This window comes from Ptiloglossa arizonensis, chromosome 11 (genome assembly GCF_051014685.1).
Source record: "Ptiloglossa arizonensis isolate GNS036 chromosome 11, iyPtiAriz1_principal, whole genome shotgun sequence".
NCBI classification, from domain to species: domain Eukaryota; kingdom Metazoa; phylum Arthropoda; class Insecta; order Hymenoptera; family Colletidae; genus Ptiloglossa; species Ptiloglossa arizonensis.
Genome location: NC_135058.1, coordinates 14,734,789 through 14,756,007, shown reverse-complemented (window position 1 = coordinate 14,756,007; position 21,219 = coordinate 14,734,789). Strand labels below are relative to the sequence as shown.

At 58.2% G+C, this 21,219-nt stretch overlaps 1 protein-coding gene across 1 annotated transcript in view; it reads right to left on the bottom strand.

The window, feature by feature from the left end:
• Positions 1–17,135, bottom strand: part of Svp (COUP transcription factor 2) — an 85,399-nt gene extending 68,264 nt beyond the window's left edge. The window contains exons 1-2 of the mRNA XM_076322813.1: positions 15,295–17,135; positions 2,068–2,217 (exon numbers count right to left, since the gene is read on the bottom strand). Of these exons, the coding sequence (XP_076178928.1) occupies positions 2,068–2,217; positions 15,295–15,703 (559 nt within the window). The 5' untranslated portion in view covers positions 15,704–17,135. The remainder of the gene's footprint in view (positions 1–2,067; positions 2,218–15,294) is intronic.
• Positions 17,136–21,219: the final 4,084 nt, after the last annotated feature.

The window sequence follows — 21,219 nt, the reverse complement described above, 5'->3', positions numbered from 1 at the left end:
AGGAACGGGAAAGCTCCGCGAAACGTACCGTCGTCGTCGGCCACTCGCAATTAAGGGTTAATTAAATTGAGCGGCTTCCTAGATTTCTGTAATCATCGCGGACAGTATCTGCGGGGTAATCTTGAGCGCATCCTGTCTGCCTCGGGGGCCCCACGGAAGGAAGGGGCCCCGAGGTAAGGTCATGCACCCCGCTGACCTCGGACCACCGACTCGCCTCCTCGTTCCCCCGTTGCCCCCTCCGGTTCCCCCGGCAGCCCTCTTCTAGGCCCCTACCAGCCGCGGTGCGGCGCGGCGCGGCGCGGCGCGGCGCAGCACCTCGCCCTCCGCTCCGCTTCTCTCCGGTGCGCTCCACTCTACTCCGCTTCGGTCCGCTCCTCTCCTCCGGTCGGTCTCCGTCCCGTGGCTCAGCTCTCGACCCTCCGGCGAGCGTCCTTCTCGGCTTCGAGGTTCCTGCGCCGGTTGCTCCTCGTTCCTCTCCCTCCGGTCTTTCCTTCCTCGCTGGCCTTTCTCTTCCCGATCTTCGTCTTCGTCTTCGACTCGGTCTTCGTCTTCGTCCTCGTCTTCGATCTCGTCTCGGTTCTCGTCCGCGTCGCCTTCGTCCTCCCCCGTTACCGCCGATACGCCCGGCGTTCCCGTCAACCCCTCTCGCGGATGCGCTTTCTTCTTTCCGTCGACCCTCTCCCTTCTCCCTTCTCCCTCGTACCCTTCCTCGCCTCCCACCGGCCGCTCGTCCTTCTTTCGATTTTCTCCTCCCCGAGCCTCCCCGAGCCCCTTATCCTCCGTATCCCCCGTATCCCCCGTTTCTCCTCCGCCTCCTCTCGTTTAACCTCTTCTTCTCGGTCGCGGCGTATTTTCCCTCGCGGCGCGAGGACTCGCGAGCCATCGGGCGCGTTGCGTGCCCCTTCGCCGGCGAGCCTTTCGAATCGGCCTCGAAACTCTCGAGGCCTCGTAACGAGCGGACGTTGCCGCGACAGGGCGGAAAACTCCGGACGGGCGCGCTTCTCGTGGGAAAAAATACGAACCCGCGACCGTACCGCCGTAACCGCGCGCGCCTACCGATTTCCCTCTTCGATCCGAGCAAACTTCGACCGAGACCGTGTCCCTAAGTTACGCGGACTGCGCTCCCCGACCGTTCGTGTCGACGACCGTCTCGCTCGCGTACGCCTCGAACAAGGTCAGATGCTATCTGTCCGCGAGCGCGAGCGCACGCGAGAACAGGAGAGAGACGGAGAGATCGGGAGAGAACGAGGGAAAACGCGAGAAAATTGCCCAATTTCCGCGAGAAGGAAGCGGAAGACGGGAGGCGATCGTCGCGCTTACCCGCGAGGGCCGAGGGAAGGGGGAGCGGCGAAACCTCGGACGGAAATAAGTACACCTGGGTCGTCCGCGTCGGTGACCAGCGAGCGCGCGCTCCGACAAGGTCGGATGTTATCGCGCGGCGAGCGGCCAACTTCCACGGGAGAAAAACGAGCAATCTCGGAAGGGGAGAGCCGTGGGAACCTTTCCGGGGTTTTCGCGAGCCGCGACCGAGCGGAAATCGACGCCTCCGAATCTTCGCGGAGGGAAGAACGACTCGCGACGGTTACAGGGAAACCAGACCAAAAGCGAACCGAACGTTTCCTAGCCGCGGACGCGTCGAAACGCGCGGACGTATCGAGCGAACCGCGAAGAACAAGAGCATCGATGCGCCGGCCGAAAAAAGACCTCGAGGAGCTCGAGCGCGACCGAAACGAGAACGCGTACAGATATAAATACGCGCACTTGTCCCGCGTTAGCGCGACGAGTTCCAAGGATGCCCGTGCGTTCGCGCGCGCGACGCGTTGCGAATCCGTAGCAAATAAATAGAAGCGTTTCCGCCTCGCTGAACTACGACCTTACCGAACCGCGCCGCGCCGCGCCGCGCCGTGTCGCGGTGCGCAGCACCGTACCGGGCGGGGCGGATCGGGACGCGGCGATTCGCAGCCGTTGCTCTATTTTAAAGCGCGAGTCCCTATCGGAAACGGCTCGGGTCGATCGGGACTCGAGCACCGACCGACTCCGATCGGAGCGAAACGATTCGGTACGTACCTTCCCGTCGCATGCCCATCTTCAGGCACTTTTTCAACCGACAAAACTGGCACTGATTCCTATGGTGTTGGTCGATGGGACAGTTCCTGTTCCCTCGACACGAGTACGTTAGGTTTCTCCTCACGCTTCTCTTGAAGAAGCTTTTGCATCCTAAAAAGAGGGAAAAGTTACAGGTTAGAATCTGTCCGGTTGGGGATCCAGTTCGCGGCGACTACCGGGCTCTCGACGAAACCGCCGCCAAGAGGAACCAGTGGCAACGACCGAATCGAACGAGGACGAGGGATCGAGCGACCGCGCCAACGGATCCGCCGGAGGCCAATCCGGTCACCGGAGATCGACTCGGGACGCCTTCCGTCGGTGATCCTCGCGCGTTCACCACCGCCTCGAGAGCGCCGCGCCGCGCCGTCTCGTTGCGCGACCGAACGAAACGCGACCAACGTTCGAAATCGGTGTCCGAGATCGACTTTCCGCGTCACGATCGACCCTGGTCCCGCGACGCATCGACCGTCCCGGAACCGAGGATCTCGTTCGATCTGGGTAAAGAACGCGTCGAGTACCGGTGCTCGTCGTGGCGTAATTTCGGCGCGAGATTCGAAATCGTTTCGGGTCGAGGAAGCGGCTTCTCGAGAATGGTCCTCGAGAACGCGTGGAAACGCATCGAGGAGGGCCCGGTTCGATCCAAAGGAACGCGCTCGGTCCGATCACCTTTTAACCTCTTTACCGTGCGGCGGATGGCCCTATCTACATATCTGTCACGCGCGCGTCGCGTGCTACGCCGACGCGGCCCAACCCGGACCGTCGCGCGTTCCCCGCTCGTTGAATCGAATCGCGTCGAGCCGTGTCATCGGTCCCTATCGACGCCCGCCCGCTCGCTCGCTCGCTCGTCTTCGACGATTCACCGTACCCGTTCGCGAGTTTATCCGCCTCGGGTACCAAAGAGACGAATTCTCGCGTATCGAGAACGAGGTATCGGTGTCGTAGAAGGGGAAAGACCAGCCGCGAGTCGAGGTTCGCGCTCGAGGGAGGAAACTTGGCCTCGAAGTTGCGAACCACGCGCGAGAAAAGAGTTTGCTCCTCGAGGAGCGAGAACTTTCTCGAGAGATGGAGAGCGTCGCGAGAGGGTACCGATCGTCCGCGATTGCCTGGAATTTTGCACCGACCTCGCGATCGAAGTCTCTCGCGATTCGTTCGAGAGAGGCGCGCGTCCGGTCTCGCGTAGCGCGTTTCGTCGGGTTATCGCGGTACCCTTGGGAGATAACCTCTTCGAGGAAAGTATTCCGATCCCGTGCGCGGGACAGGAGTCGATTCGTGCGTTCGATCGTTCGGTACGCGAACGCATCCGGTATCGAGAGATCCGTCGGTCGACGGGTCGGCGCAACCGCGAGTACTTGGAAGCGATTAAGAGGCAATTCGTATCGCGGCAACAAAGCGGCTCTGTGCGAAACGGTCCGATCCGGATGCGGACGAATACGAGCCGTCCGAACAATTTTTCTCCTACGACGCTTCGAAAGTAGTCGTTCCGTTCTACGGTCCCTCGAATTCGATTCTTCGATTCTTTCCACGGAGAAACGCGTTCGCGTAAAATCGAAATTTCGAGCGCGTTCGAACGTTCCGTTTCCGTCTCGTCCCGGCCGCGTCGTGTTCTCTGGAAACGAAACGGAGAGATTCCGATACTCTCGAACGCGAGAACAATGGCGCGCTCGATCTTCTCGTCGGTAAAAATTCTAAACGGCGAGATCGTTCGCTCGGAAGTTATTTCCACGAACGTCGATCCTCTCGACGTTCTCCACGATTCGGCGAACGGACTCGGAAGGATCTTCCTCTCGGGCCCCGTTCCAGAGGAGATCGCGGAGCAGAGTGGAAGGTGATCGATCTCTCGTTCGGCCGATCGAGGACAACGGGGAAGAATTTAGCACGATTTCGGTCGGTATTTCGCACGGTCCGCGCCTCGTTGGTCGAACGTCTCGCGCGGAGGTCTACGCACCGCGAGGAACGAAAGATCCGACCGGTCGGGTTCGACCGAATCGCGCGAGCGACGAGCTCGCGGTAATCGTTGTCGTCGCCGATGTTACGAAAGAGTCCGTGGGGTCGCCGTAACTACAAATTGCATCGTTACACGCAAATTACGCGATTACGGTGCGCGAGTCAACCGCCAAGAGACACCGCGTACGTGCGCTCCGCTGGCGCGAGAGAAAACGGAGAAATGGGCTCGGGGAAAGGGGAGACGCGAAACGGGCTCCGGAGAAAGAGGAACGGACCTACGGAGAGAGAGAGAAAGACTCGAAACAACCACTGTTTATACTTTCAGATTGCAGCTCGCACGGGCCCTCGAGAGCTGAAATTGCTCGCGTCATTGAATTTTCATTGCTCCGCCTCGTTCGCGGCCGTTCCGTTCCGAGCGGTAACGCGAAACACCGTTTCTCCGTACGCTTCCGAAGTATACCGCGAACGAGCTTAGAAATCGGCGTCGATAACGTTCGTTCGCGATCCTCTCCGAGACGGTGGTTCTCGCCGCGGCCGGTTCGATCGGTGCCCTTTTGCCCGCTGGTTCGCGTCCAAGACAGCTTCGAGCGTACCGGGAGAACCCCCGTTGTTTTTTCTCGCGCGCGGTGGACGGAGACCGAGTTCATCGGCGAGCTCCGAGTCCCCGAGAAGCGTCGCGATCCTTCGACGCCTCGACGTTCCAACGAGGAGAGGAGCGAGAGAAAAAAACAAAGAAAAGAAAGAAAAATAATCGCGAACGCGCGAACTCGACGCTAGGACGGTCGACGTGTGCGTCGCGAATCGGAGCGAGCGAGGAGGAGGAGGAGGAGGACGGGGAAGACCGCGAACTCGTCCGCGTTGCTCGAAGCGAGAGAAAGAGAAAAACCGCGGGAGGGTGAGAAACCGATGAACGGGAGGGTGGGGGTGTTGGGGAACGCGAAGTCGGAGGTGGAGTCGGAGGCGAAGGCGGAGGCGGTGAAACGGAAGAGAGGAAGAGAGGAAGAGAGGAAGAGAGGAAGCGGCCGGGTGGAAAAGAGCGGCGCGGCGGGAAGATTCGGTCAGTAACGTTTCGAGTCGGCCGCGTAAAATTAACGACATTGTTATAATTAATTAGCCGTCCGACGGCGTGTTGTTCGGGCAGAGCGGTGCGTAGATAGCGCGCGCGGGCTTCGTTAGCGAGATAATTGGTCACAGAGGATGCGTTCGGGATGCGTCGCGCTTCGTAATTCTATGATCGATGCATGCGCCGCCGCCGCTGCCGCCACCGCTGCCGCCACCGCCACCGCCGCCGCCGCCGCCGCTGGTATCTGGACGAACGCGATGCGAGCTGTGCGCACTCGCGTAACGCGCCTCCGCTTCGAAGATCCTGTTGCCGTTAGCCGACGGCTCGCTCGGCCCTCGAAGGAAGCGAAACTAACGAGGACGACGCGCGGCGCGGCGCGGTGCGGCCACGTTCCTCTTCCTCCTCCTTCGTTCTCCGATCGGCGCACCGCGCCGGACGATGCACTCCCGACCCTGCCCGACCGACTATTTACACCGCTTTTCGAGACCGAGCGCGCTCGAGAGTTTTCGATCGCGCGACGTTGCCCCTCGAAACGCTCACGGGGGTCGGGACCGTTCTTCGCCGCCCGGCCTTCGAATCGCTTACCCTCGACCGCGACTCTTCGACCTGGACCTCTTCCGCTCGCGAGAGGATCGACCGTTTCACCGACCTGGACACCGAACCGAGCCTACGCGAGCCACGGGTTTTCGCGCGACGACCTTTTACCGCATCGTCGTTTCGTTCCCTCGCGATCGAAGAACTCGGACCTCGAAGGGCGAGAAATCCGCGTCGTGGATCGCTCGACGAACGATATTCCCGAGTATTCTCGCGCGAAGGAGAGCAAAGATCCGTCTCGGCGATACGCGCGGGAGTATTCGCGGTTGTTTCGGGAAACAATACGACCGAGGAGAATCGCGACGCACGCGCCTCGCGGAGAAATGAGATTAATAAAGATTAGCAAAGTCGGAATAATATAATATGATCTCATTAGACCGATTAGCCCGCGGAGCGGGCTGCAGAATGTCTGGCTTCTTCCTGCACACGGTGGGGTATGCCAGGCATAAGTCGGTAAGTCCGTAAGTAACCGTAAGACTCGGAGGGAGAACCAGAGACCCCGAACAGGAAGCCCCTTGCGGCGCGGGTGTACCACAGACCGCGAGACCGGAATTAAATTTCCTTTTCTTCTTTCATTCGCGAAACGCGCTCGCGCGCACGTGCGCAACTACGATTTTGCTTTCTTTCGACGCGACGCGACGACGACGATCCGATTTCTCGACGCGCGAGCGCGAGGACCAACCTCGAATCTCGTCTCGGTGGATCTGCCTCGATATTTGCGCGTTCGTTGTCGATTCTTTCTCGAAACCGCTCGCGCGGGAACGAGAGGAGAAAGAACGGTCGAATGCTCCACGAATTTTCTCCGCTTTTGGATTCGTTCGACTCGAAAAAGTAATTTAAAGCTGTTTCTACGCTATCATCTCTGTACGCTATCATTGTTTTTCCGAACGCGCGAAGACACATTCGTAATTTTACTCTCGGTCGCGAGCGATCGAGTTCTTTTTCCGCGCGTCCTTGGCTTTCTCGATCCGTTTGCACGGATAATGCAAAGATCGTTGCGTTCGTCGCGTAAACGTCCAACGGTCGATCCTCTTCTCGTTACCGATTATAGGTGCCTCGAACGTACCCAGACCTAACCCTAAAGATCGAGATTCGCGAACAACGCGAACGTTTTCGGTAGAAACGACGACTAAATCCTCAAAGTTCCGGTTCCACTCGCTACGCGCTGCGACGCGCGAATCGAAAGCAACGTGAAAACTCGTTCGGTGTTAATTTCGTTCAGCTTTGAACGGTACGGTCGACAACGCTTCCGTCGCGAATCGATCCGGCACTTTCGAAATCCCCTTTCGCGGGTACAATGCAGCTTTCGGCTATTTTTCGTTTATTCGGCTTGCAAATTTAACGGAGCGGAGTATTCCGTGCCGAAAACGGGATCGTACGATCGCGGTTTTCGTATATTTTTGTCCAACGGTCGACGAAACTCGCCGATCCAACGCCGTACACCTTTCGAGGGAAAAAATCCACGGGCACGGAAAAGGGAACCGCGCGTTTTCCGCGATCGGTCTACTCCCGAGAACGTAACGTGACTCGTTTCGACGTTCCGTGTAATTCGCAACAAATACCGACCGCGTCTTAAACGCTAGTTTACTCGCATACCGCGGCAATTACTATAATTGAGACAATAAGCGTTTTTAAGTAACGTTCGTGCCGTGGCGACGAGCACGAACCTTCTTTTCTTCCTTCCTTCCTTCCTTCTCTCGTCGAACCCGCGGCCCGCACGAGGTCCAAGGGTTTTCGTAAATTCTCGTCCAACTCGCGCGTTACGCCCCTACGCTCGAATCTCTTTCGAAACACACGTTCGAAATTCGTTTCCAACTCGATCTCTTTTCTTCCGGCTACGCTGACGATTCGACGTTACCGATCGCTCGAAGGGTCGAAGATCGAACAATTTCAACGACAAACTTTTCGTCTCTGCTCGATTCGTTCGCGTTAACCCGCGCAATTGCGGTACAGGTCGCGTTATCCGAAAGATTCGAAACGAGATAACTGCGTCCAAAGTCAGCGTCTGCGACACATCCGCGCGAGTGCACTTTCCCCGCCGAGATACTTGTACCGAAGAACGGTTACGAATACCCGGAATTCTCCCGATGAAATAGTATTCTTCGACCACTCGAACCGAACGTTGTTCCGTCCGTGTCGTAACTCTTGGAATCGTTGCGATGATCCAAGTTCACGTTCTCGCTTCGTATCGACCTACGCGCAACGAACGTGTCCCGATCGATCGATATCTCAAACGCGCGCGATATTCCGCGGAATATCGTTCGATATTTTATCGGTCGCGAGAATTTCCTCGCGACGCGATCGTAGCGAGAAATTAATTGCACGGAACGTACTCGCTCGCGGCTGGATTCTCACCTCGAACGAAACGAATCTACTCGCGGTATCGAAAAAAATGAATAAACTCTCAAAGACGCGGTTTTTTCTCGCGGTTCGATTCCAGTCCGCGTTCGGTCTTTCGTTAAGATCACTCGACTTTTCCACCGACGAAAAATCGTTGGAAAGGAGCGGATCGATGGAAACGATCGCGCAAAGTGTCCCGCGAGTTTGGCAGGTCGCTCCGAACGAAGAATAGAAGGTGGTCTATTTTGGTCGAAGGAGTCTCGTCTCTCGGGTCGCTCGCTTCGCGCTCGAATATCCGCGAATTTCGTTCGGCTCGACGTCGTCTCGTTGGGGAACGGTTCGCGGGATTCGGTGACGAGTTCGTTCGTTAAAATCGCTCGGTTGCGTAAAGGAAGTGACTCGATCGAAACGAGCTCGAAGTCTAAGCGAGGAATCAACGTTATCATCGTGACGCGTGGAAAACATGCATATGTATGCCCGTGTTTCGGTGTACGCGTGTAACATTGTGGAATAACAAATCAATTTGCTTCTTTCTTGGAACGAAACTTTTACGTACCGAGTTTTAACGGAAGCTCGTCCGTCCTAATTGTTTAATTCATTGAAATGTATGCGAGGTGCGTCACGGGCATCGTTGCGCGCGGTTTCAACGCGAGCAGCTTCCCGCGCGAGGGTTTCCGCGCGGTCCGAAAGACGAAGGAGGAATCGCAACGGTCTGCTCGACGAATCGGGAGGAAGAGATCGAACGTTTCGGTATCGTCGACGAGCGATTCGTGATCGCGAGGAGCGCACCTTTTCGACGAAATACGATCCGATCGAATCGGAGCGACAACGTTCCCCGATCGCCTCGTTCGATTCCGTATCGCGCCTCGAATAGCGCGATCTTAGAATTTGTCGACAATTTATCGAGGCGAAAACCTCGACCTATCGGTATCGCGCGCGAGAACCGTAACTTTCGAACCGGGTGAGAAAATGCAGCCGTTTACCGTGTCGAAACTCGAGAAAGCCCGCCTCGTTCCTGGATCGCGAGTCCATCCTTTCGAAAGTTGTTTCGAAAAATAGATTCGGCGCGATCTTGTTTCCCCTCGTATTCGCGAGCATTCGTCGAACGTCGATCGTTCCGGGTTAGGTGGTCTCGATGTTTAGGAGAACGCGGACTATCGCGAGAGAGACGGCGACGAGAAGTAGCCCCGAAATTCCAGATATTTCTTCGTTCCTGTTTAAACGAATGGTCGTCGAACGCACCGATAACGCGTCTATCGCAAACGAATCGAGGTTTCGCGGCGAAACGCGCGATTGGACGCTGGATTCCGTTCGAAACGCGCGAAAAGTTCAAGGATGATGGACTCGATGGACGTCGAACGCGACGAAACTCGCGGTGAAATATATTTCACGGGATTCGCAATATCCCCGCGTGTTCAGATTCGTTTCCAAAAACGATCGACCGGGCCCCCGAGGAATCTCGCGGGTCAAAGGTCGACGCTTCGCTCGTAATCGAACGCTTTTGGGTTCCCTCGCGTTCGAAACTGCGAGAATTTCGAAAAGTTCGGAAAACAGAGGCTATCGTACGTTTCATTCATCGTCTTCCTCTTTAAGGACGCTTCTCGAATCGAGCGTTAATCGTCTCGAACGTTCCCGATCCTTCGAGGCTCTTGTATCGAGGACCGAACGTGTACGCGCAGAGACGCACTCGCGCGTACACCTCTTGCGGAAGAAGTCGAGAAGCGGAAATCGAAGAGCGAAAAGCACGAGGACAAGAGTGGCGCAGGTGCGTGGAGATTCGGCACCCCGAGTAACGAAGGGTTGGCGCCGTTTGGGACGCGGTAACGGGAGGGTGCGGAGAACGCAGCGCGCAAGCCAATATCGTAATTATCGTATCGCCGGTGGGAGGAGATGTCGCGTCTCGAATCGGTCCAATCGTGTCGCGTTATCACCGAGCGACCTTTCTCTTCGAACAACGAGACCCTCTCGACGAATCGGGAAAAACCAAAGCCGCTCGCGTCGATGGTCGAACGTCGCTCGGGATATCTAATCTCTCGACGAAGCTTCGTCGTCGAGCGGATCTCGAGCGCGAACCGATACAAATTATCCTCGCCATCGACGTCTTTCTTCGATTTTTTCACGGTTAGCTCGTTCCCGCCACCGAGAGAAGCCGAAACGACGCGCTCGATTTTTCGTCGAGTCCTCGAAGGGTTTCCAAAGCTTAGACGCGGACGATCGATCGTACAACGACCGCCTCTGTTCGCGGATAACGATCGACCGGCGATTCCGGTCGAGGAACGCGATCGAGCGATCGGAACGATCGCTGAAACGAAGCTCGTTGCACTCGAGTCCATTGTTTCGAACCGATACCAATTCGAGCGTCTTTCGAAACCCGCGTAGGCGAACCGCGGCTGAAATTTCAACGGAATCGAAACCGAGAAAGACGCGTGTATCGAGCAACGCCTCGAATCGATGCAATTGTCGTTTCGTCTGGTCGCGAAACGTTTCTCGTCGCGGTGTCTTCGATTCGATTTTCAGAGTACCACGCTCGAGGCGGTTCGTCGGATCGATGTAGCTCTTGGAACGCTCGAACCGATCGTCCACGAACGTCCACGTTGGAAAAACTTCGATTTCCCGCGAATCGCGCCGATCGAAACGCGCGAAAAGAGCGAACGGTTCGACTCTTCGGCTCGAAATCGGCGATGACCCGTGTAATCTCTCTCTCGTCTTCTCCGGCCGATAAATTTCGACGGTCCGCGTGGAAGGTCCAGCCGATTTTATTCGCGTCGCGAGTTTGCGGAATTCGTCCGAGATATCCCGACCCAATTATTCGAGCGTAGAACGTTGCGATTGGTCGAGCGACTCTCGTGCGTTGTCGGTGCCGTTTCGACGCGAAACGGAACTTTGGTTTCTCGTACGACGGAACCTTCGAACGGAAAAAAATGATCGACGTCGTTCCGAGAGTATCTCGGGAGTCGATAAAACCGAGGATAAGCGCGCGTTTGTTATCCGTTCGAATAAACAAACAAGAATCTCGCACCGAAACTCTCTCTTCCTTTTCTTTTCTATTTTCTTCGTTCGATTCGCAGACCCTTTGACGAACGAAGATACGAATGCTCCAAGTACCGATCTTTTCATCGCGTTCGAAAGGATTTACCCCGTTGACGAATAAAAAAAGAAAGGAAAGTCATCGACGACTCTGTCCATCCTCCCTTGTCGAACGTCGTACGTTTCGAAAAGGTTTCCGCTCGTAGAGGAGCTTCTCGGCCCTACGCGGGTAAGAACATGGAGAAATCGCGGTCCGAGCGAGCGTTGCGCTTCCGTAGGATTTCGAGGAGCACGGAAATTCGGTTGGCGGTGGAGGAGAGAGTTGGAGCGAGGATCGTCGAGCGATCGCGGAAGAAAGAGGGAAAAGGGAGCGGCGATCGCGAAGGTAGTCGAGGTCGAGCCGCGAACGACTATTGCGCAATAACCAAAGACGAAGAACCTTGTTCCAGACGCGGTACCGCGAATGGGAGGTTCCCGGGCCGCTGTAATCGGCAGATTAATGTTCGTTTCTCGAACTTAATCTCGGGCCGGTCCGACCGGACGGATTCGTCCTGGGACAACGCCTCGTTCGGGATCGCCGTCGACTTCATCGAGCGTCGAACCAACGATTTACGAGCCGAGAAACAAAGACCGCGTTGTCGCGCGCGAACTTCCTCGACGAAGGACTCGATCGAAACTCGAACATCTCGGCGATCGCGACGATGGAGGACGGTTGCTACGCGCCGCGATCGAAAACTTCCAGTCTCGCGATCCGCGAATTTTTAATCGGGCACACGCGCATCGAAATCGCGGGTCCCCTTCCGAGTAATTTTCCTCTCGATATTGCGCGTTTGTCCCGGCGCTCTCGCGACGTTTCGAAGTAATCTCGTTGGGCCGGGAGACCGCGGAGTTGGCGCGGATTTAATCTCCTTCCTCGCGCCGTTTTCAAAATCGCGGCTCTCGAAGGCTCGCTCTTCCCGATAAACCGCGATTCTCCGTTCGCTCGCGATCGGATCTCGGCTCTCGGAAATCCGGAGAACGGAGTCACGGAGATTCGGGGAACCAGGCCGCGCGTATTTCGCGGATAACGGGCAGAGGTCGGATTCTCGCGGGACGGCCCCGATGGATCGAGTCTCGAGCATCGGAGATATCTTTGTCGGTTTCGTCACCGTCGATAATGCAATTTGCGAAGCTAAAGTCGTCCGCGGGTGTCGGTTCGAGCTCGCCGGTGGAAACTTCTCGACGACGACTCGTTCGTTACCGAGCGATCGCGCCGCGAATTTGCCCGCGAGCCTTTTCGATCGCGCGTTTTCTCCGCGAGAATCGTCGGCGTCTTCCGCTCGGCGTCCGTTTCGTCCTTGCGCGGAATTCGAGGCGAGTCTCGCGGCTCCTGCGTTCGATTCGCGGTAAATCGAGCGAGCCGTTTTTACGCAACAACGTCGAACGAGCGATCGATTCGGTTTCACGGTGCACGTGCCGGTGCCCCGACACTCGTCTCGTTTCGCCTTCGTTTTCGATCCGTACCGGAACTTCTCGATCCCATCGGCTGTATTTCGAGCGCTCGCCTCGGCCGACGAAGCGGACGTTCGTCCTCGAAGGGGACGGTGCTCGTCCGCTCGGCTCCTCGTCGAACTTATTTTCGCGATCGGTCTCCTCCTCGTCGATTCGGTCTCGAACTCCCGATCGCGTCGATCGAGCGCATCGAAACACGATCCCGACAAATTGACGATAATTCGCGGCCGTTTGACATCGGTTGACATCGAAATCAATTCGTCGTAATAAAGCGATCGCCGACAATCACCGCGATTACGCCAATGAACGTCCAACGTGGAAGGCGTATGCGCCTCGACGTATCGGCGCATCGATGTTTCTGCGATTCTCGATAGAGCGGCTCGTCGACGCCGACGAAACGAGACCGATCCGGTTCGTCTTTCGCGAGATCGAGACGAGCCCGCCGTACAAAGTTCCCCGAGACGCGGCTCCGACGGAAAGAGCGTTAAAAATTTCCTTCGTCCCTCGAAACCGCCAAAGGAGCATCCAAACTCGAACACCTTGCGCGAAGAACCAACTCCGATACAGTCGCGAATTCAACGTCGAAAACAACATTGAAAAGTTTACGATCTTTCCGTGGAAGCCGACGAGTCGTTACGGACGAGCGAACGCAACCGTCGGTTCGTTTCAAACGACACCTCGCGCGGATTTCGAATGTTTCAACCGACCAAGAGAACCGTTCGTTTTTTTCTTCGTACTCCGATAAATAAACAAACGAGAACACCGACGAGGTAAACGTCTCGTTCGATTCGCGCGGAGAAGTCGCTCGGTTTCCCGAAGCTCGACATCCGCGACTCTCTCCCACTCTTTGGAATCGAAAGGACGTCGATCACCGGCCCGGTTTCGAGGAGCATCGGAAACGTCGGAGCGGAAACGCGAAAGGAGTTCGTCTGGCGCGTACTTGGTCGAGATTCGAGGAAGCTGTCGGTTCGAAGAGCGGGACGGATGGGTTCTATCCGGTACGATTTCGCGGAGGAGCTCGTCGATGAAACCGTTACGACGGATTCGGCGTTCTCGTTGGCAAAAAATTCGAAACTCTCTCGACGCGCCCGAGGCAGGATCCGAGCGAGAGCGTCGACGCGTATTTCGGGGCAAGAGCTAGAAAAACGGTCGATTTCGTCGGGATCGGAGCGAGCGATCTCTGGCGACGCGGGGCGGCGCGTCGCGGCGGTTCCGTCCGAGAGATTTTGCGGTCGGTTGCCGTCGAGAAGGGACTGTAATTAAAGCGACGGTCGAATCGTTACCGCGCACCAGCTTCGAATAACGACTTTGCGAGGCCTCCGGCAAGGACGCGATTCCGTTCCTCGACGAGAACGTCGACTCGCGCGACACGCGCCACGCGCCGACCGCCGACCGCCGACCGCCACGCGCCACGAGTCAAGGAACCGGACATCGCGGAATCCTCCTCGAAACTACTTTGTCCTTTCTAGCGATCGGAGAACGTCCTACCGACCGATCGCTTCCTGCGGCTAACCAACGCGATCGAAAATATCAAGGTCGCGCGAGCGAGCCGACGGTAGCGACGCACAGGGTGGCCGAGGAACGATGCGAACGCGCCCCGGTACCGCTCCAAGGGTCGACCGAGGTCGAGCAAACGCTTCTCGACGGTCGCGCGCTTTTTGCGACAACGTTTCGCGTCCTTTGTCGCGAGAAACGAAAATTTCGAGACGATCGACGTCGTCCACCGGCCGAAGGAAAAAGATTCCTCGAAATTCCGGTTCTTGGTTGCGGCTCGTTTATATTTTTCTGTCCGAGGCGACGCGAGGAACGGTACTCGCGTCGTTGGCGAAATATTCCGTACGGGGCGAGCAACGCCTAGCCGTAGCGAAGCGGAACGAAACGGAAAACGGGAGGAGTCTCGGGATCGACGCCGAGGGAAAATCAAGGGGTGGCGAGTAATTAAGATTACCGCGAATAGAAATTATCGCCGGATTAAGCGCGTTATCGCGGTACCGCTAACGGCACCGGAGCGAGAGAGCGGCTCGGCTCGACAATGGTAAATATCGTTAGCGCGACCGTAATTGGAACACCAGGGAGAGGAGTCGCCGCTGAAACTCGAGCGTTCAATTAAGAGACGGACTCTTAACCCGCTCGAATCGTACGTTTCCACGCGTCGAATCTTCGCTCGGCGTCCGAGCCGAGAACCGGCACAAATTGTTGGAAATTAACGAGCGCCGAGGGAGAGGGACCGCTCCTCTCCCAGATGCCGAGGCGCATTATTTTTAGCGCCGTTTTAAACGCTAACGTCATCGGTCCTCCTTTAACCGGGAACGACGCCGCCTCGTCTCGGAGGGCCCGAGCTACGCGTTCGCGGAAACGATACTTTGCGCGCGATTATTTCCCCGGGATCGAAAACTCTCGCGGCGATCCGCGATGCAAAGAGATCGAGAAAGAGAAAGGGCTCATGAATTTTAAGGAGAGTTCGGTGGTCGGAGGACCGAGGCGAGCCATCGTCGCGGTAAAGCATTAGGGGGTTGTCGTCGCGAGAGACGAGAGACGTTTCTCGGTCGGCGGTAAAAGTCCGATGCGAGGCGTTCGCGAGGGTAAATCACTCGCGGTGTGGATAAATCAGGGTAGAGGGAGGAGTCGGGCCCGTGGGAGTTGGACGCGTAACTCCTGGTTTACGGAGGATCGAGATCGCGCGGTCGTTCGTCTTGGTTAGGGCTAGAGTCGGTCGTTCGGGCACTTACCCTCGCAGGTGAACTGTCCGTAGTGTTTGCCGCTGCTCTTGTCGCCGCATACGACGCATTCGATGTTGGGTGATTTGTCGGTCTGCGAGCTGCCGGATTGCGAGCTGTTGGCCTGACTTCCGGGCGTAGTGCTGGGCGGCAAGGGGTCCCTGGGCGTGAGAACCGCTCCGGCGGGCACGAGACAGGTGATGTCGTCGGGCGTTTGGGAGGGCGTTAGGTGGGTGGGGGGCATCGGGGGCGGTGGTGCGATCTGTATGGGTCCCGGGCCGGGGCCCGGTCCGGCGGCGGATGCTGCCGCGGCCGCTGCGCCGGCTGCCGCGGCGGCTGCCGCGGCTGCGGCCCCGGTTGCGGCCAAGCTGGCCCCGGGGTCCCGCGAGGACCACGAGGGCGGCGCGGCTACCAACGCCATGGAGGCGGTGGTGCCGCGCGCCGGGAACCCCACCTCCAACGTGGTGGTGAACTCGGGGTGGTGGTGTCCGGTCGACACCCGGCCAGGGAACAACGTCGCTGTCGCGGCCGGGTAAACCACCCCGGCAGTCGCCAGGGCGTCAGCGGCTCCCGTCCCGCCTCGAACCACCCTGCCGGTTTCCGCTGTTCGCTCGCGAGCACCGACCACCCCGAAGCGGCGGCCGTCTCGCGGTGACCCTGCCGGACGCTGGCTCGCCTCTTCCTCGAGCTCGTACCAGCCCGACGCGATCCTTCGATGATCGACTCGCCGCCTCGGTGTCGTCGGAATCGTTTCTTCCGTTCTTCTCCGCTCCGCTCGATCGCGCACACGTACCCCGGTGCGCGCACCAACTCTCTCGCGTGCACTTTTCCTCACTCACTCGCGCACTGTGCGGAGTCCGGGCGATCTCGGGATCGTCGTCCCGAGCGGCATCGCGTACACCCACGGTCGACGACGGCGACGACGGCGACGACGACGACGACCACGACCACGACCACGACGAAGACCACGACGACGACGAACCAGCCAGACTCCCCTCGAGGAACGTTCTTCGATAGAATCGACGAGTCGATCGCGATCACTGTCGCGGTCGGTCGAAGCGCGATCCGAAACGCGCGCCAACCGCGTCGACGACCGCACTTTGCACTCGCGAGCAAAACGGGAAACGCACGCGGCTTCCTCGTGTCACCACCGTAACGCTCGACCCGGTCGAGCAACTCGCGCCTTCGCCACGAGGGATCGGGATCGCGATCGGGATCGAGATCGAAATCGCGCGCGGTAGATCAGCCGCGTATCCCCGCGACGTTGTATCCGCGGTATCGTGGTATATCGACGCTGGGTGGATGCGCGGTGGCGCGAGCCACCGAGACACAGGGAAGAGAGGGTGCGCGCGGTACGCGCACCGGAGGGTGGGCGAGTGGGTGGGTGGACGCCCGGAGGGGGGACCACGGGAAGGACAGGGGGACAGCCGGGCGAACGGGCGGGGGTGGATAGGAGCGACGGAGAAACCGTGAAACCGAGAAACGGAGAAACGGAGAAACGGAGAAACGGAGAAAGGGAAGAGAACCGCGAAACCGTCGAGGAGAGGAAGCGTGGCAGTGGAGGAGAGACCAACAGAGACAGCCAGAGAGAGACAGAGAGAGAGAAAGAGAGAAAGATTATGTGCGAGCGAGAGAGAGAGAGAGAGAGAGAGAGAGAGAGAGAGAGAGAAAAGAGAGAGAAAGACAGAAAGAGAGAGAGAGAGAGAGAGCGAGAGCGAGCGAGCGCGCGCGCGCGCGCGCGACCCAGTCGATAAGCCGCGCGTGTGCCTCTGTGTTCCCGAGCGTGCTCGTGCCGGCACAAGCAGGAGGAGGAGAAGAGAGGTGATACTCGACTACCGCCTCGATACGACTATTCTTGGGGCCGACCAGAGACCGACTGCCGACTAAGACGACCCCTGACACCGACCTGCTCCCCACCACCGCGAACTCTCTCGCGGGTTTCTCGCGGGTTTCGCCGGTTGCCATGACTACCGAAGGTGGGGTCGAGTCCCGGGCGCGCCCCGACGCGGCTCTCATTGGCTGCGGAGCTGCCCTACCCTCGCGCCCTCCGACCCCTCTCCTGGCCGTACCGGCCGAGTCGAGCGTCCTTCCGCGACCACTTTGCCGCCGAAGAGCCGTACGCTCTCTCCTTCCCTTCCCAGCCTTTCCGCTTCTTCCCTTTCGCTGCTTCGCTCCCTCTCTCCGCCTCCCTACCCTCGACCGCGAGCGGTCAAACGCGCGGTCCTCTGCCTCTCGTCCAGGGTTACCGAGCGTACCGATTTTTCGATAGACCCGTCGAAATCGAACCGGTTTCGTAGACGGCCCGAATCGCTCCGTTCTTTGTCGACGCTTTCCCATCCGGTAAAAGCTTTTTAACGGGACGCGAGCGGGCTTTTTTTTTTTTTTTCTTCCTGCGCCCGCCGCGACGACGAACCGAACGGACGTCGACGAAGGAGGGGGGCCGGGACGCGCGACTCGCCGTTCGCCGTTCGCCGTTCCTCGATCGTTGGCCACCCCGCGAATCGTTGTCTCGTCGATCGACGACGGTCTCCGTTCCGGTCGGTTCTGGGCGAGAACGAGGCGAGATCGGCGAGCTCTCGAGTCCGGTGCACCTCGGTCGAATATCGTCTCGGGTCGAAAAGGTCGGTGCCGCGCGATCGAGGTAGCCGAGACTCGGTCGCGGGGCGGTCTCGATAGACGTTGGAGAGGTCGCCGTCGAGACGACGAGCACCGCGTCTTGGACGGATTTTCTTCGGTTTCCTTGGATACTCGGACGAAGCGGTATCCTGGCTGGAAGGCGATTCTGTCCGGGAAACGGCGAGGGAAGAGAGGTCACGGGGCGAGGGCGCGGCGACCAATGGGGACGAGGAGTCAAGTGGGGCGCGAAAAATGGGCCGGGCCGGCTCCATCCACCCCCGGGGCTAAGGGCGAGGGTAAGGGTGGCTGCGGCCGCGGAGTAGGGTAAGCCGACAGCCTCGAAGACGACCGGGCCGTCGACGCAGGGTCAGTCGGGTCGCGGGCCTGCACCTCCGCACCTTTGCGCTTTCGTGCTCCGGTGCTCTTTCGCTTTTGCCCTCTGCTCTCCCCCTCGCTATCTCGCGCGTTCTCTTCCACCTTGGAGCGTTTCGGTTCGCGCGACGCGACACGGTGATCTCGATGCGACGATAACGGCCCGCGATAACTGCACCCGATTTCTTACGTTCGAGCCGCGATAATTATCGTTTCGAGTTTGCAACGTCTTCTCGAGTCGACGCGGTCGAAGCAACGTTCGAGTCGGCCCACTTCTCTCGACGATCGAGGAGATCGATCTCCGTCGGATCGACGATCCCTCGACGATAATCCTTCGAGTATTTTAATTTTCCTCGATCTCCGCGAGTACATTAATCGCGAAACACGCTCCGAAAGAAACGGGTGTCGTTTCTCGTCGCGAATCCGCAACGCTTGCAGCGGCGTTTTCCTCTCCAAGTAGAATCGCTCGAATCGACCGCGTTGCCGGGAACAATACCGATCGTTCCTACCGTTCGAGTTAATTTATCGCGTTTTCTTCGCGAGCGAAATTTTCCAAGCTCTTCTTTCCGCGTACGATAGCAGCCGGGGAAAAATGGAGGGAAAAGACGGTCGAGATCGAGCCGTGGGCCGCGACGTTCGCGTTCCAGCGGCGAACCGGCCACGATAACGCGCCCTTTGACCTATCCAACCGGTAAAAGTCATCGTGCGCGTCGAGGGTCGAATTTAGGCTGCCTTCACCCGCGGTCGGATGCCGCGCGAGACTTTGCTCGCCGCACGACCGAGTAGCCGCGATCTTCGTCGATCTTGCGTTCGCTCCTCCGATCCATTTTTAGCCTCTTCGGCCGTCGCGTCTTCGAGCGAGAACACTTTTCGCGGAACGAATCGACCACCCGGTCCTCCAAAGCCTCGAGTTTGCGATATCTACGACGAAAACACGGGCGAAGGCTCGACCGGACCGAGTAACCTGGAAAAACTAACCTCCGAAACGCAGCTGGAACGTTCTTAAAACAAAACGAGCGATCTCCGTCGAAGAAACTTTCAAACATTGCGATTCGCTGCGATCTTTTGCCTTCCGATTCGCTACCCTCGGCGACGCAGGATTGGTAAATTCACGGAGCTCCTCGCGCTTTTTAATTCGAGGGTATCCAGGAGAACGTCGACGCGCAATTTCTTTCTCCGACGGAAGTTGCACGGCGCTTCCGATAGCGCAATGAGATCCAAAGACACCTTTCCGTTTGCAGAGAGTTTTAGAATTTGTAGTCTGTTGCCATTATCGATACTATTTCCATCCTCCGCGCGAGAGAACTCGACGAAAACCTTTCGGTTTCCTCGCGACGTTAAAGCGGATCGCGTCGCGAAGATTTAGCAGGCACCTGTTCGTAGTTTTGTACCTACGAGGGCAAGTCGGTTCGAGCACCGGGGTTTCTTCGGTCGCTCTACGCGGTTCTCTTTGTTCCCGTTTTTAATTCGAGGCCGATATTATTATCGGCGTCCGAGCGTGTCCATCGCGAGCGTATCTGGCTATCCGTTGGGACGGGTGGACACCCTCCGGTGGTAGGAGGAACAATGGCGAGCGCGGGAAAGAGTTAGCAGGTGACGCGAGTTGCGAACGTTCGAGGTAGCGCGTACGCGCGGTGACTCACGAGCGACGAATCGACGAGTGCGCGTCGCGCGGATCGCGAGGGATAACGACCACCCCCGAAAAAAATGTTCGACTGCTCGCAGGAAACGCGAACGTTCGCGCGAGCGCGCGATTCGTTCCGGTTATTTTCGCAAAACCGTTCGCAAAGTACGGCCATCCGTCGTCGCGTCGTCGATGAACGTCTCGCGCGAAAATCTATCGCGCGATTGTTTCCCTTCTCGTCGCTCGTTTCCTCCACTTTTCGAACGAATCGCGACCGGATCGAAGTTTCGATACTTTGGCGGGGTCGTTGGGAACGCATCCACGGTTCCGCGATCGAAGCTATAATTCACCGAAAGTACGCTCTCGGTTTTGCCCCGTTCGACCATCGAGCAAAGTTTTTCGCGACCGAAGAAGACGTTGCTTCGCGATCGTCGCCCGACGAATCGGCGCTTCGAAGCGCGCAACATTCCGGCGAGACGAAGGACTGTCCGTTCCGTTCTCCCTCGGACCCATCTTCGAGGTTTTCGACCGCGCGGAAAATAACGAGAGCCGCGCCACGTGCCGATCGCGGAGAAGAGAGATTCGTCGCGCTCGTTCGCCAGCTAGCTCGCGCTCGCGCGCGGGCGCGCACAAGAGGACCCCGGAGTAATCGGCACTCGGCCGCTGGCAGAAGAGGGAGCGCGCGAGAGCGAGAACGAGAGCGCCTAATGGTCGTGTCGGGACTACGGGATGGTCGGCGAATCTGTGGCGTACGTAACGCGAGGAGGAGTCGAGGGTGGTAAAGCTAGTAGCGCGGTCGGAGGACGGGGGGTAGAAGTGGGACCGGGGAGCCGAGGACCGGGAATGGAAGGAAGGGAGCGAGGGGGGTTGGCGCCGCGTACAAGTGCATATCGGTGAAGGGGTGGCCGAACAATGCGCTCGTTCAATGCGCTCTAGATATGATTACCGGAAACCATCCCATAATTACTTTTTGTACGTCGAAAACGTACCGAGCCCCCTCGTTGCTCCTCACCCACCCCCCACCCCCCCAACCCCCGGTCCTCTCCGCCGTTAAAACCACCGGCCTGCCGTTCCCGTTCTTCTTTCCGTTGCCCCCCGCCGGTCGCTAGCTACCCCTCCTCTTCTCCGTCCACCCTTAAAACGAGCGCGCGCGACGCGCCGAGGCCTTCTTCGCGTTCGAACCTGACACGCGCGATGCTTTTAAAGTGCCAGCGAACGTTAACGCGGCTCTCGAGATGATTTATCGAAATCGTAGCGAGCGACCGCGACGCGCCCCGTTTACGGCTCTCCGGCTCGATCTCCCGATCTTTTTTTTTTCCAAAAGT